At 34.8% G+C, this 12,999-nt stretch overlaps 2 protein-coding genes across 4 annotated transcripts; both read right to left on the minus strand.

The window, feature by feature from the left end:
• Positions 1 to 249: 249 nt before the first annotated feature.
• On the minus strand, positions 250 to 5,507 carry LOC21403094 (general transcription and DNA repair factor IIH subunit TFB4). 3 transcript variants are annotated; one of them, XM_024162356.1, is made up of 11 exons: positions 5,253 to 5,507; positions 4,705 to 4,975; positions 4,463 to 4,509; positions 3,170 to 3,207; positions 3,014 to 3,059; positions 2,650 to 2,703; positions 2,481 to 2,549; positions 2,177 to 2,253; positions 1,822 to 1,917; positions 879 to 976; positions 250 to 777 (listed from the first exon to the last, which is right to left on the minus strand). In XM_024162356.1, exons 1-10 carry the CDS (start codon positions 5,370 to 5,372, stop codon positions 904 to 906), a joined length of 891 nt encoding a protein of 296 aa, XP_024018124.1. In that variant the 5' UTR covers positions 5,373 to 5,507; the 3' UTR covers positions 250 to 777; positions 879 to 903. The 3 variants fall into 3 exon arrangements, with proteins under 3 accessions (XP_024018124.1, XP_024018123.1, XP_024018125.1); XM_024162355.1 differs by having other exon boundaries at positions 870 to 976; XM_024162357.1 differs by lacking the exon at positions 879 to 976.
• Positions 5,508 to 8,001: 2,494 nt separating this feature from the next.
• Positions 8,002 to 11,793, minus strand: LOC21403095 (lysM domain-containing GPI-anchored protein 1). The gene is made up of 5 exons (XM_010093083.2): positions 10,551 to 11,793; positions 9,603 to 9,720; positions 9,282 to 9,443; positions 9,172 to 9,203; positions 8,002 to 8,482 (listed from the first exon to the last, which is right to left on the minus strand). Exons 1-5 carry the CDS (start codon positions 11,224 to 11,226, stop codon positions 8,205 to 8,207), a joined length of 1,266 nt encoding a protein of 421 aa, XP_010091385.1. The 5' UTR covers positions 11,227 to 11,793; the 3' UTR covers positions 8,002 to 8,204.
• Between the last annotated feature and the right edge of the window lie 1,206 nt (positions 11,794 to 12,999).

Here is a 12,999-nt window from a genome sequence, read left to right on the forward strand (position 1 = left end):
CCTGCCAATCATATGTACCATTTCTTTGTTTTGATCAAATTTCAAAAATTCACACTAAAAATTGCAAAAACCTTGTACAGAAGAAAAACATTGATCCCCTTGCCTCCTACCACAATTTGAAAGATTATTATAATTCTCCTCATTCTTCATATTTCCACGGCCTTCCATTCTTCCTATCATACCATCCCTCCTTCCTCCCCTACCAATGGTAAGAAATTAAAATTTTGACATAAAAATTCGGACTAAATTTCAAAACCATGTACATAGGAACAACATTAATCACCTAATAAGAAGACAACCAGCTAAACTGAAAGAATCAAATGAAAGAAACAAAACTCTTAGCATAGCTTAGCTTTCATCACAACCTGATGGGATCTCCAGTGCTACAAGATAGGACTAGTTGCAGAGGATGTTGGGGGAACGACACCATCCGTAGCAAGATCGCTCGTGCTTGGAGAAAAATAAAATAAAATAAAACAGCTTCTATTTTATTTATTCTCATATCTACCTCTATTCGGTTTTCTGATTTGTTATCTTGTTTTCGTCCTTTGGTAAATAAATAAGAAATACAATCTAACATAAGAAATCATACGGAACTCAAGTCACTTCAAAGAACCTGAAGCCTGTATCAGAGAACACACTACAGTGTGCACCCACTGTTAATCATCTAATTTGCTTCCCGGCTTGACAGCTAAGATGTAAAGAAAATTTTCTTGACATTCCGTTGGTTTGGGTTTGGGAACCAAATTCCGCAATTTAAGCCTCACTTGTTAGTTTCTGCAAACGAAGCTGGTTACAAAATGTCTTGCAAGAAAAAACATATAGAACCTATTGACAGTAACGTTACAGAATACAAGAAGCAGTTATACCCAATATACCAAATGTGCTTTCAGATGAGCATAATTATGAATATGAAAATTTTCTCTTCAAGTTAGGCGCAGAATCATTGTCTGATTGGGCCTGACCAAAGACTGATCTGCACGTACCAAAGACAACTAAGAATCGAGAAAAGTAGAGACCCAAAGGGTAATGTTTAATGGATTCCACTTCATTGCATTCTCTTTGCAACAATTAATATGACAAAAGTTATGAATTTCTTCGAACAATAACCAGCTCCACTGCAGTATTTACTCGTCAGTAATAGGCATCTTATCACGACATTAATAAGCATAAATCATTAAGTTGCTACAAGGGCATTGGTCCAAATGTGCATGTTCATAAACGAATAAATTTGATCTTCCCCAACATGCCTCAAATCCCAGACTCAATCCACAATACATGCCAGTTACCACGGAGCTCTGCATGCTGCTCAACCTAAATTCCTAATATCAATTTCATAGTCAATTGACACAGCTCTCACTTTCCTACCATGCTATTATTACCTATGTTTCTAACTTAAAAAATTGAATAAAGACGTTTCTTGCTTAGTCCTAAATAACAATGACTAAGAAAACTATTCTCTTGATACTTCTTTATAGCCTTTCTCAAAATGGCAATCTTAAATTCAGTTTGGTTCTTTTCGTTATTCTCTCTCTCTCTCTCTCTCTGTTTTTCTTTTTCTTTTTAAATTCAATGATAAGAATAAATGTTAATAACACTCGACAGAGAGAAAGTTGCACTTATGCACTTGCTTCCTAATTTCAGAAGTTTCTTGGTTCAGCTAGGCTCAAGCTTTCTTATTCTGATCTATGGAACATCCATGTTTGGTAACAAACAAAGATTTCGTAATAAAAAATAAAAAATAAAACCTTCAAGAGGAAAATTCTTGAAAGCACTCCAGAATAGTGGGTGCATAACTAGAAAGGGAGAAGTAGTACGTACCCGCAGGTTGAACATTTCTTGTGATGCTTGCAGAATATGGACAAGCAAACAGAACATATGTAGCCCATGTCTATTGTTTTCTTATGGCAAAAACACCTGCGAATTTCAATTTTTGATTATGTGCTTTGTAGATGAAAATGAGATTCAGCAGCAATAGATTAAGCTTTTGAGAAATATTTTATCTTAAAAGATTTAATGAAATGGGATGTTATGGGAGTTAATATAAAGGCAAAAGATCTTATAACCAACTTTCAGAAGTCTTTGACGTTAAAAGACATTAAAATCTGGACTCAATCTAATCAATATCTTTCGACACGAGATACTTTGGAAGAGCCAACGATAAAATTTCACATACGAAGCTCGAAAATCCACACCAACAGACTTCGGAAGCTGTAAAAAGGTCCGAGAATGCAAATCAGTTGCAAAAACTGTCTGCAAATAGGAACAAATCATGTTCGCATCAGTGAACTGAAACTACAAACAAATGGTGTTCATTTCGATACACCATTTTCGTAAATAGATTTTCCTGTTTCTATCAATTCCTAATGAATTGCATATTAAAATCTTAAACAGAACACAAGACTTTTAGAAGTTACAACAAGAGTTACAACCACAGGAGGTAAACATTTTCATAGAATCCATTTAACTTCACAACTTACTGATAGATACTGAAACAGGCCGTCAGGTTGCTGGGGCTTCAAATACACACCCCCGGTTATGTAAGATGCCTGTTACTCATCCATCACAAACATTTATTAAAGTGGTTAAAAGGATTGTCCTACATAAGCATTAAGTATCTGTAAGGAGATGCAAGTTATAGATACAAACCTGCTGCAGGAAGGCAGAATTATTGGAGCCTAAATAGCAAGAATCTATTGGAACCTGAAAGAGAGAAAATTTGTGACACTTTGAACATTCATTTTGAACTTATAAACCATCAATCAAACACAGCCATAAGACGGGGAAAAAAAAAGCTGATAGAGACAACAAACAATAGACTTAAAAAGACATTCTACCAATTCCATTTTTCGAAAGTAGAACAAATTGACACATTTCCATTACATTCTACCAATTCCATTTTTCAAAAGTTGAACAAATTGACACATTTACATTGGTTCCTTTGATATTTGTACTGATTCACAAAATATTGTTCGGTAGTATAACCAAGAACTAAAAAGAATTGAATTCATACCATAGAACGCTGTGCAGAGAATATGGCATTCATGATTGCCACATACCTGAAAGGTGAATTAAAAATAAATAAAGCACAGACATGACTGAAAAGAAAATAAGAAACACGGAATATTCTCTTCAGCCAAAAAAGAAAACACGATTAAAAAGAACATACTGTTCGGGCCCATCTGAAGATCCCTGCAAGCATAAAATCTGCCATCCATATAATAGCAAAAATAGTTAAAATACATTAAATTTAAAGAAGTGAAAAGAAACTTTCAAGGCCAATGGAATGTAGTCTCTTACAAACAGCATTACTAAAGTGAAAAATCACAGACAAACACTAACCAAAAGAAAACCTAAAGGACCGGTGATTATATCATTATCCTAGAAACTGATGTCCAGCTATTCTTAATAGCAAATAATCCTGCTACCATAACATGATGTATCAAACTTTAGAGAATAATCTTTGGCAACAAATATCAACAACTTTATATGCAATTAAACATTACTAAGACTGCTCTAACAAATTACACACACGTCTCCATCAGGTTTTTAGAAACGCTGTTCTGGAAATGCAGCTTGTAATACACTGACATAGTTAATAAACCCATGATCAATAGTCAATTCAGAAGATTATAGCATTCAGTGGCGGAGCCAGGATTATATTTCAAGAGGGGCATAGATTAAAAATGTGAAGAATTTATCAATGCTAATAATATCAACTACTAAACCTATTAACTAGTTGGAGCACATTTTAAACACATACATATTATGCCTTATAAAGTCTTAGCACTATAATGGTTGCACATACTTTTACGCTTAACTATGCATAACATAATTAACATGCTTTATGCACTTGACAGAGAAACAATGTTTAAGAGAAAATAGTAATTGAGAGTGTTACTTAAAAAAAATAGCTTAGGGACATATTTGAAAAAGATCATTTAAATTTTTCTCTGAGGCTCACTTTTGATATGATAAAGATCACATGAAAGAATATTTTAGAAGGGACAAATTTGGGAAAAAAAAAAGTTTTAACTGGAGTAAATTAGAGAAAAATAATTCAATTAGGTATACTATGAAGTATAGAATTTAATAAGAAAGAACCAAAAAACAATTAAAAAAACCAACTAGTTTAAAAAAATATTTAGATTGGATTTAATGGAGATATTTTGAAATTTTTATCAATAAAAGGGGGACATATAAAAAAAAAATTTGAGAATTTATGGGGTAAAATTTTAAAAACCAAAAATTCAGGGGGGGCATATGCCCCCCTGGGCCTCACCTGCCTCCGCCGGTGATAGCATTGATTCATTGGTAATTCAACACCAAAGAAATCTATCTAAATTGCCAGTCTACAATTCTACATCACATATGAGCACATCATCTAGTCATTATTGCCAAACAACTGATTAACTTAAAGAACATAATTATGATAACTTAAAAGCAGTAGCAAAATTCTCACCCGCGGCTGTGGATGGAGCGGTCCTGATCGAAAAATTTTCTGTATATCTACCCAAAAAAATTAAGTTCAGCAAACTCTTAAATCAAATAGCTTCCGCAAGACTTGTACTTATTTCAAAATCAAATCCTATGATTGCAATCTCTCAAAAATTGAAAACAATTACCCTTCACTTTAGACTCTAATTTCGCACCAAAAGAAAAAAATGATGTAAAAATGCACAGAATTTCAATAAAAGAGGATACAACAAAGAGCCATAGACAAAGACCCTGAAAGCAGGGAAGAGGCGAGCCCATTTTCGGAGCCTTCCTTGCACAATTGCTCGTCTCTGACAACGAATTCCTCCAATTTCTGCAACAAGTTCGAGCAAAGCGCCGGCATTCTTCCATTTTCCAAACCTCGGCTCGTGGACACAGAAGAATCAAAGATGTAGTCGCAGGAATTGTATCCGGTGGCAATGACTGCGACTTGATTGAGCTGATTGAGAAGTAGAATCGAGTTCAAAAACGATAGTACCTGGAAAAAAAGGAAATTAAATCAGAAAATAGCGATTTACCATCTGTTTGGCTGCCGAGAAAAGCAGCGGTAAAGAAGATGAAAAAGAAAAAGATCCAGTCGAATTCGATAAAAAACAATCAAGAGAAACCATAAGAATACGATTTGATTCACGCAAAAGGAATAATAGTAGTTACTCAGAATGGCAATTTCGTTCAATCTCGGCAACCAAGTAGTAGTTTAGGGTTTGTTCAAAGCAATTTTTGTACATAGAGAGAGAGAAAGGGGGCGGAATTACATGAGAGAGAAAGTTGGAGAATGGAAGAGAAGATGTGCTCCAGAAGAGAGGATTGGTGTCCAGAAGCACCATGAGAAGGCTAACATCGTCTGCGTAGAGCTTTGATGGAGCAGAAGCCATGACTGAGTGTGCTGCCACTGCCAGACTAATCTCGCTTCAATTTTGGAGGCAAATTATTGGAAACAATTCACAATTATGGGGTATAGATGTAAGTCCGAACTCTATTTATGGGTGAACAAAAATCCCGACAAGGAACCTGATAAAGAGCGAGGTTGTTTGGTTAGGGGATTCGTCCCCTCATTTGAATTATATTTCGTAATTTATTATGTAAATTAAAAATAATTTTAATTCATTTAAAATGAGTTTGAGTTAAAAGAGTTTTTCAACTTGATCCAAACCTACATAATCTATTATAATTATTTTTAATTTATGTGTATTTTTTATGTGAAAAAATATTATAACGAATCATAAATTATGATTCAAATTATTACATAAATCTCTTTACTAAACGTATCTTTAATATATATATATATTTTTATAATATTATATTCTTCTTATATTTTACAATTTATACATTTAAACTTATTTTGCATATATTTTAAAATTAATCCTTTATTTTATTGTTTATTACTTATTAGACAATTTTAAACTTTACAAGATTAATATTATAATAAAAATTAACTTTTTTTTTATACATTTCTAAAATGATTAGCTTTATTTTTTTATAATGTGCCCAAACTTAATTGGATGGGTTAAAAAATCTTAAAAATCTACTTAACACACTCGATGTTTACCTTTAAATTATTATTTGTGTCGACTTACTCTAAACTTAAAATGTGCTTGTTAAGCGCGTATGATTTACAAAATATATCGTAAGTTTATCCCCACTTCAAAATGAATTCATGGAAATGCACTTTATGGTGTTTGCTATATTATTTTGAGCTTAATGAATATCCTACCTCTAACAGTTAATAGATTACTATATCAGTAAGAATGTCTTTATGTTTTTTGCTTTGATACGTCACGTTTAATACTTCACAACTCTATTTTTAAGATTTCTGTCCAACAAAAATGATATACAATGTTGCGAGTGAAAATTGAGTATTTTGAATAGAATTTAATTATATCCTTTTCCGTTTCATACGGGGGGAGATACAAATTTCTAAAGTAACGAAGAGAATGAGGACAAAATGAGACTCAGCACTAATACTAGAAACATAACTCTATTAATTTTGCACAAATTCTTTAGTTTTCAATTTTTTTATTGGTGGGTGTTTAAAAAATTATTGGATCAATTAATAATAAGAAATTTATACCTACCAATAAAAATAATGATAACTCAAGAGTTGAACGAAAATTAGAATTATTGTGTCTCTAATATTATTTGAACTCAGTCATATTCGTTTATTATAGCTACATTTCTTTTTGGGATATTGTAGTAAATAACATATTTATGCAATTAAATTAAATAAAAAATATATTTCAAAACTGTTTGAAATAAATAATAATTTACCATGTAAATATTTCTTTTATTGCTGGTAAAAAGTAATTTACATAGTAAAAAATATTTACCTATGTGGAAAAAAATATTTTTCTAATCGTAAAAAGAAAATTTACATAGAAAAAAGTGTTTTTATTGAATTTAATTTCATAAATCTGTTATTTACCACGTTCTCCTTTTTATTTTCTCTGGTTTATTCTAGCTACTACACAATAATGAGAGAGAATTTATTGTAGTTAGGAACAAAATTAACCTCACTAAACATTCAAGTGAAAGAAACCGTCTAAAATTTTATTTTATTTTTAATTGGACTAACATTGCAATGAACTTTAAAAATTAAGATGTAAATTGTCAGGATTAAAAATTAACGTTTGGTTGGAGGATTCAAACCATGTGATTCGAACCATTTTTGATTTATGTGAATTTTTCGTGAGAGAAAATACTGTAACGAATCACGAACCATGATTCGAATCAGGGAACAAATCCCTCCACCAAACATCATTTGACTCATTTGCCAAACTCATAGAGTGAAGAGGGTATACGTTTTAAAAATAAAATAAAAAAATAAAATAAAAGCAAAAATAAAATATCTCGATTACATGGAACGAGAGTTTGTCGGCGATTGGAAGCAGTTTAGGGAGCACTTTAGGCGAGTGGCATAAGCATCCTCCGCTTACTGAAGAATGCATGACAGACATCGAACGAAATACGCGACTCCAAGGCGGATCTAAAGGAGTAGTCATTTTTGAAATATGCACGCGATTTGAGTGCTTAGACCAACTGGTCGTTTTCTGCATGTAGAGTTTAGATGAATGTATTCTCTGATGTCAATTTTGTTCACTGAAAATACGTGTGGGAAAAAAAAAATAGTGATTTTGAAGAGTTGGAAAACAATTTATGTATAGCTTGACATGACAATTTATATGATCCCTGCTGATTACATTCAAGGTCTAACAAGATAACAGCTTCAGTTTTGCTTCTCTTTCTTCAGATAAATGCTATTTTCCAATCAGTTCAATGATTCAATTTCTTTAGATAAATGGCTATTTTCCAATCAATCACATTCTCAGAGAATAATACTCTCGACTATACAGGAAGATTTTAACAGAGCAAACCAACAGTCATTCAAATTTTGTGAATGCCAACAAATAAAATGCAGTAACCTTGGGCAATAAAATGCAGGAAAGCCAAAGCTGAACTAGAAAATGAATACAGAATATGCCATAGAAAGGGAAGCTGCACATAGTATTTTATCCAGCAGTTAACCACTAAAGGAAAATAGTAATTGCCCGAAATCCCGATTCTTTTCGATATTCGAAAGTTCAGTTCTATAGTTGAAAACAAATAGAAGGTTAAATACAACAAAAAGAACCACCTGACATGAAATGAAGCAACCGCGTACACAGGACAAAACCTCATCTTCTTCTAAGTATAGCTGATGAGCAAAACTATTACAAGATGGCAAATACGAACTTGAAAAAGAAAAATAACAAGGATGCAATTGGGAAAGTGGCTAAAGAATTCACCAAGGAGCAAGCATCGGAAGCACTTCCCAGGGGTCCACCGACGGGCGCCAATCCTGGAAGGGATCCGGTCGTCGAAGGCACCAACGAGGATCTTGGTGCCAATGTTCTGAGACCATCCGACTGAGGTGCAGGTGATGGTGCAAACATCGAGTCCCTAATTACCGAAGTAGGTGGTGCTATAAGCGGAGGAAACTGTTGTGCCCCTGCATCATGTTTTGGAATGCAATGCAGAAACAAATTGAGTTGATAATAAATAAAATTAAATAAATAAATATTTAAAAAAAAAAGAGTTGAATGAAGTAAATAAGCTACATCTCTTAGCACCTAAACTCAAGACTTTACATGTGAAGTGATAATTTGTTGATTTGCCAACAGGATTCTGTTGTCAACAAATACTCTGCTAAGAGTTTAAACAAAGGCAGTCATTTGGCACCTAACTAGAATGCAAAAGTTCGATAATTAATCTTCTCAATTCACAAGCACAACACCATTGGCTAAAAAAGGGTGAAAAAGTAGAGAACATCAACCAAATGCTTAATTATAGGGAGAGAGCAACACACTACAAAGTGAAATAATTAAGTTGGCAATTTCACAATGGGATTCAATCATCAACGGTAAACATAACCCAGTAAGAGTCCGAACAAAAGTAGTCTTTCAAGACCTAATTATATATGAACCAATCCAATACTCCATTGCTGATCACCTTAGCACCAACAACATCATTAGCAAATGGACACGTGTGTGTATGCAAATAGGAAGAGAAGGGCAAAGAAACTTGTCTAGAAAAAGTATACAGAACCACATGGATGCATTCATACTTGAAAACTTGAAATAAAACGTTTTTCTTGTGCACCTTCAGTTCACAAATATACAGCATTGAGGGACTATTTACCTGGGCAGCGAGGTTGAAGAGATGTAGACAGCCTGCAGAATAGAAATTAATGAGTTAGTATAAATACTTCAAAACACATACGAAAAGAAGAATTGAACAAGATAACATACGTTGTGACAATGGAGCCGTTCACGAAACCACCATAATTACAAGAAGTGACGTTGCAACCAGCACTACTCTGCTGTGCCGTGTAATTACCAACCATCAGGTTGCTATTTTTACATTGCATGCTCGAACAGGAAACCGCTAATGAAGCAGGCATGCAGTACAACCTGTACAAAGTTGCCCAATTAACTTTCACTTATTGTTAATATTGTTATTATTATTGTTATGATAAGAAACTAAAAAAACTTTCACTTATGTTCATAATCATTAACCAACATTAACCACAAGATCATATTCTAAAAATGGGACTAAAGTTCTTCCGTTACTTGAGATTTCCCGGCCCACAGCTGCATTGAACGCAGTGACTTGCGGTAATGGCATAGCTTCCATTAGGCACGATTAAGCTGAAATCAGAGGCATATCGCGGGAAGTTTGATGCACAGGCTGCAAGTGCAACACAACAAATTACCAGTATGGCCATTACTAATCTAGGTTGTCAGCATATACGCAAATACAAAAGGAAACAAAAACAATTAGAATATGTGAAACATCAACTAAGGAATAAACCCCGTATTTTTCTTTCAAATCTATCTCAACTAAAAACCACATGATCTCTCATGAAAAACAATGTTATATACAGTATCAGCTGCTGCAGTTATAACACGAATTTCTTGCACAAAGACCACCATCAAACGCGACAATAGAATTTGAAAAGTTCGCCTACGAACCAGAAGTATCAAAATAACTTCACCACAAGAATCACACATAATTTTCCGCAAAGAAGAAAGGTGGGAGAAAAAAAAACAAAAGACACACAAAGAAATAGCACAGAAGACGAAAACAACCACAAAATTTGGAATAGCTGAAAAAGAAAGAGCCCCATTGCTTTTCCACTTCAAAGTTTGAAATAACTAAGAGAAGAACCTCACTTTTCTCTTTTCACAGGAAAAACAAACAAATATAAATTAACGAATTACTAAATTGCATAACTGATTATGCACATTTCATGCACCAAGACCATCAAACAACAAGAAAACTTGGAAAAGCTTGCTTAAAACATGGAATAACAAATAACTTCACCACAAGAGTCAAAGATACACAACCTTATTCCAGATACGTAAATAGCAAAATTTGAAATGACTAAGAACAGAAAAAAAAAAAAAAAAAAAAAAAAAAAAAAAAACCCCATTGACACCCAATGTTATAAAACAACATCAACTGCCGCAAGAAAAATAGAAAATTTTTGCAAATAACTTAACCAGAAAGTCACCTACCAGGTAGTGGAACCGCAAGTATATCCCCATCCTTAATGGAAGTACTCCCCATGGCATTGACATTCATCAAATCCGTAATGGTGGTCCAATACCTCGCGGCGATGGCGGCAAGGCTATCCACCGGCCTGACGACATACGACAAGTAGATGGCGGGCAGGGAGTTATCCGTCCCATTGAAGCAGGTGCAGGGAAGAGGCACAGTAAGCGTCTGCCCGATGTCAAGAACCGAGGGGTCCGAGATCGAATTGGCCTCCCTGATCTGGTCAGAAGACACTAGGCCGGCATAAACGGAGTCGGCAATGGAGGAGAGCGTGTCGGAGGGGCGGGTCTTGTAGCGGGTGGAGACGGACTTGCGAATGCCGTCGACGCAGGAGCAGTTTATGGGGATCTTGAGGAAGAGCCGGGCGGGGAGGATGTGGTTTTCGACGTCCGGGTAGGAGATGTCGATGGCGTTGGCAGTGAGGACGGCAATGGGGTCCACCTGAAAAAGGGAGGCAACCTCCGAGACCTTCAGCTCGGTGTAGAGGGTGTACCCGAGAAGGGCATTGCACGAATCGGAGTTCGAGCATGGCTCGATTGTTGATTTCGAGCTCACCAGAACTACCACATTGCTCGTCATCATCATCATCAACAACAACAACGAGAAAGATAACAAAATGGGATTTTGGTTTGCCATTTTCTAGGGGGTTTTGCCTTTTGGCTTAGCACAGAGAAAGAAATTAGTGTTGGTGAGAACCAAAAAAGATTGGATTTTTCTTTCTTTTTGGGTCTTTAGAAGAAGTGGGTTTTGCAGAAAATGGGGTTTTGATATGCTATTTTTCTGGGCTTCCTTTTTTTTTTTTTTTATGGAAGAGCAGAGAAATGGGATTAAGAGAAAAAGGTGGGGTTTTTGTTTAAAATTTTTCAAGGTGTTTTCAAGACAGATGAAGATTAATAATGAAGCTTTTGACTCAAAAGTTGCTTTTTTTTTTTTTTTTGAGGTGGGTTTTAGGGTTTTTGTTGTGTTCTGCTTTGCTACTTTTGCTGTGCTCTTGCAAATTCAACCAAGTAGACAAAAAAAGAAACAGCAAACTAAAATGGCTGAACTAAATTTCGACACAAAAAAAAAATCACTTATTTTCTTAATGATGTTTGAAATGTGAAGGAGAATAACAGTGCAAAAACTCACCGGATTCTGGGTTTGGATTTCTTAACCAAACTGTGAGAGAGAGAAGAATGGGAAAGTTTGTTTGAAAGAAAAGAAAAGAAAAGGAAAATATTTTATTTTATAAATGAAAAGCTGGAAAGAACGGACAATCGTATTGGCATGGAGTGAAGTGAACAGACAGAGGTCAGATTCTTGAGCAAAGTGTCCGAAACGTTACTTTCATTTTTGGACTAATATGTCCTCACCAAACCCGCATTTTATCGCCTTCTGAAACAAGTTGGAATGCTGTCGTTTTTCTATCCTTTAGGCTTCTTGTTAGTCGGCCCCTGTCGTTTCCTGTAAACTGCGGTGTTTTTCACTGTTGTGAGTGGGGGTGTTTTGGTACTTTCGTTGTTTCTGCTTTTGAGATTTATGGGAATCAAGGTGTGGCCCACATTAATAAACCCTTTGGGGGGTTTTATCGTATGCTTTTCAGCATGCGAGGAAAGGAATTTGTCTGGGGGTTTTCTCGCTGTTTGGACATGGAATGGTATTCCGGGTTTGGGTTTGGGATGGCATTTAGGTGGGAGACGGCTGTCACTATCTCCGCACAAGAAGGGACCATCCCCCATTCTGATTTGAACAAATTTGAGAAGCTTGTACTAGATGTTAGTTCTTGTTTCTAAAAATCTTCTAAAATTACCAAATATCAAAGTTTCAGTCGAATAATTCTTCTTGTCTTAATGATTAATGAATATCAGAAAAAGTCCTTAATAATTATTATTGTTTATAAAGTTTTATTTAGATCTAATGAAATAAATTGTTAGATCCATTACTATTCATAATTTCCTCATTCCTGTCTCTTACCTTGATCCCCACCGCTCAATCCTAAAACGGCCCCTAATGGTGCTACTTTTGTCATCTATAATGAAACCTTTTGGTCTTGTTAATGGTGGGAGAAAACCCGAGACAGTCGGGGGATAAAAAGAAAAAGAGAAAATTAAGAAGACCAAATCAAAGTGTATCATAGTGCTGAAACTTTGGACGGACCGTCTGTGATCACTGAAAATTCTAAATTTTTATCCGATGACCGAACCCACCTAAGCCTGAATTTTCAAGTTGCCCGACTCGACCCAAGCAAGCTTTTAGACGGGCTTGGGGCAAGTTTTGACTGCCCGAGACCGCCCGAGGTTTTGTATATTTATATACTATTATATATTATATATAATTTTATTTATTAATTGTATATGGCATATATATAAATAATTTTTAAGTTATTTATTGTAAACATTATACAAAAATTATAAGGGATATTACAATTTA

Source organism: Morus notabilis, unplaced genomic scaffold (assembly GCF_000414095.1).
Source record: "Morus notabilis unplaced genomic scaffold, ASM41409v2 Scaffold570, whole genome shotgun sequence".
Taxonomy (NCBI): Eukaryota; Viridiplantae; Streptophyta; class Magnoliopsida; order Rosales; family Moraceae; genus Morus; species Morus notabilis.

What these genes read in the sequence shown, in the direction of transcription:
- LOC21403094 (XM_024162356.1), bottom strand. Translation starts at nt 5,372, where the DNA reads ATGGCTTCTGCTCCATCAAAGCTCTACGCAGACGATGTTAGCCTTCTC. An exon ending in TCTCCAACTTTCTCTCTCAT is followed by an intron (nt 4,976 to 5,252) that starts GTAATTCCGCCC and finishes CTTTTTTTCCAG; the next exon opens with GTACTATCGTTTTTGAACTC. An exon ending in ATTCTGCCTTCCTGCAGCAG is followed by an intron (nt 2,550 to 2,649) that starts GTTTGTATCTAT and finishes GATGAGTAACAG; the next exon opens with GCATCTTACATAACCGGGGG.
- LOC21403095 (XM_010093083.2), bottom strand. Translation starts at nt 11,226, where the DNA reads ATGGCAAACCAAAATCCCATTTTGTTATCTTTCTCGTTGTTGTTGTTG. An exon ending in ACTTGCGGTTCCACTACCTG is followed by an intron (nt 9,721 to 10,550) that starts GTAGGTGACTTT and finishes TTGCACTTGCAG; the next exon opens with CCTGTGCATCAAACTTCCCG. An exon ending in AACGGCTCCATTGTCACAAC is followed by an intron (nt 9,204 to 9,281) that starts GTATGTTATCTT and finishes TCTATTCTGCAG; the next exon opens with GCTGTCTACATCTCTTCAAC.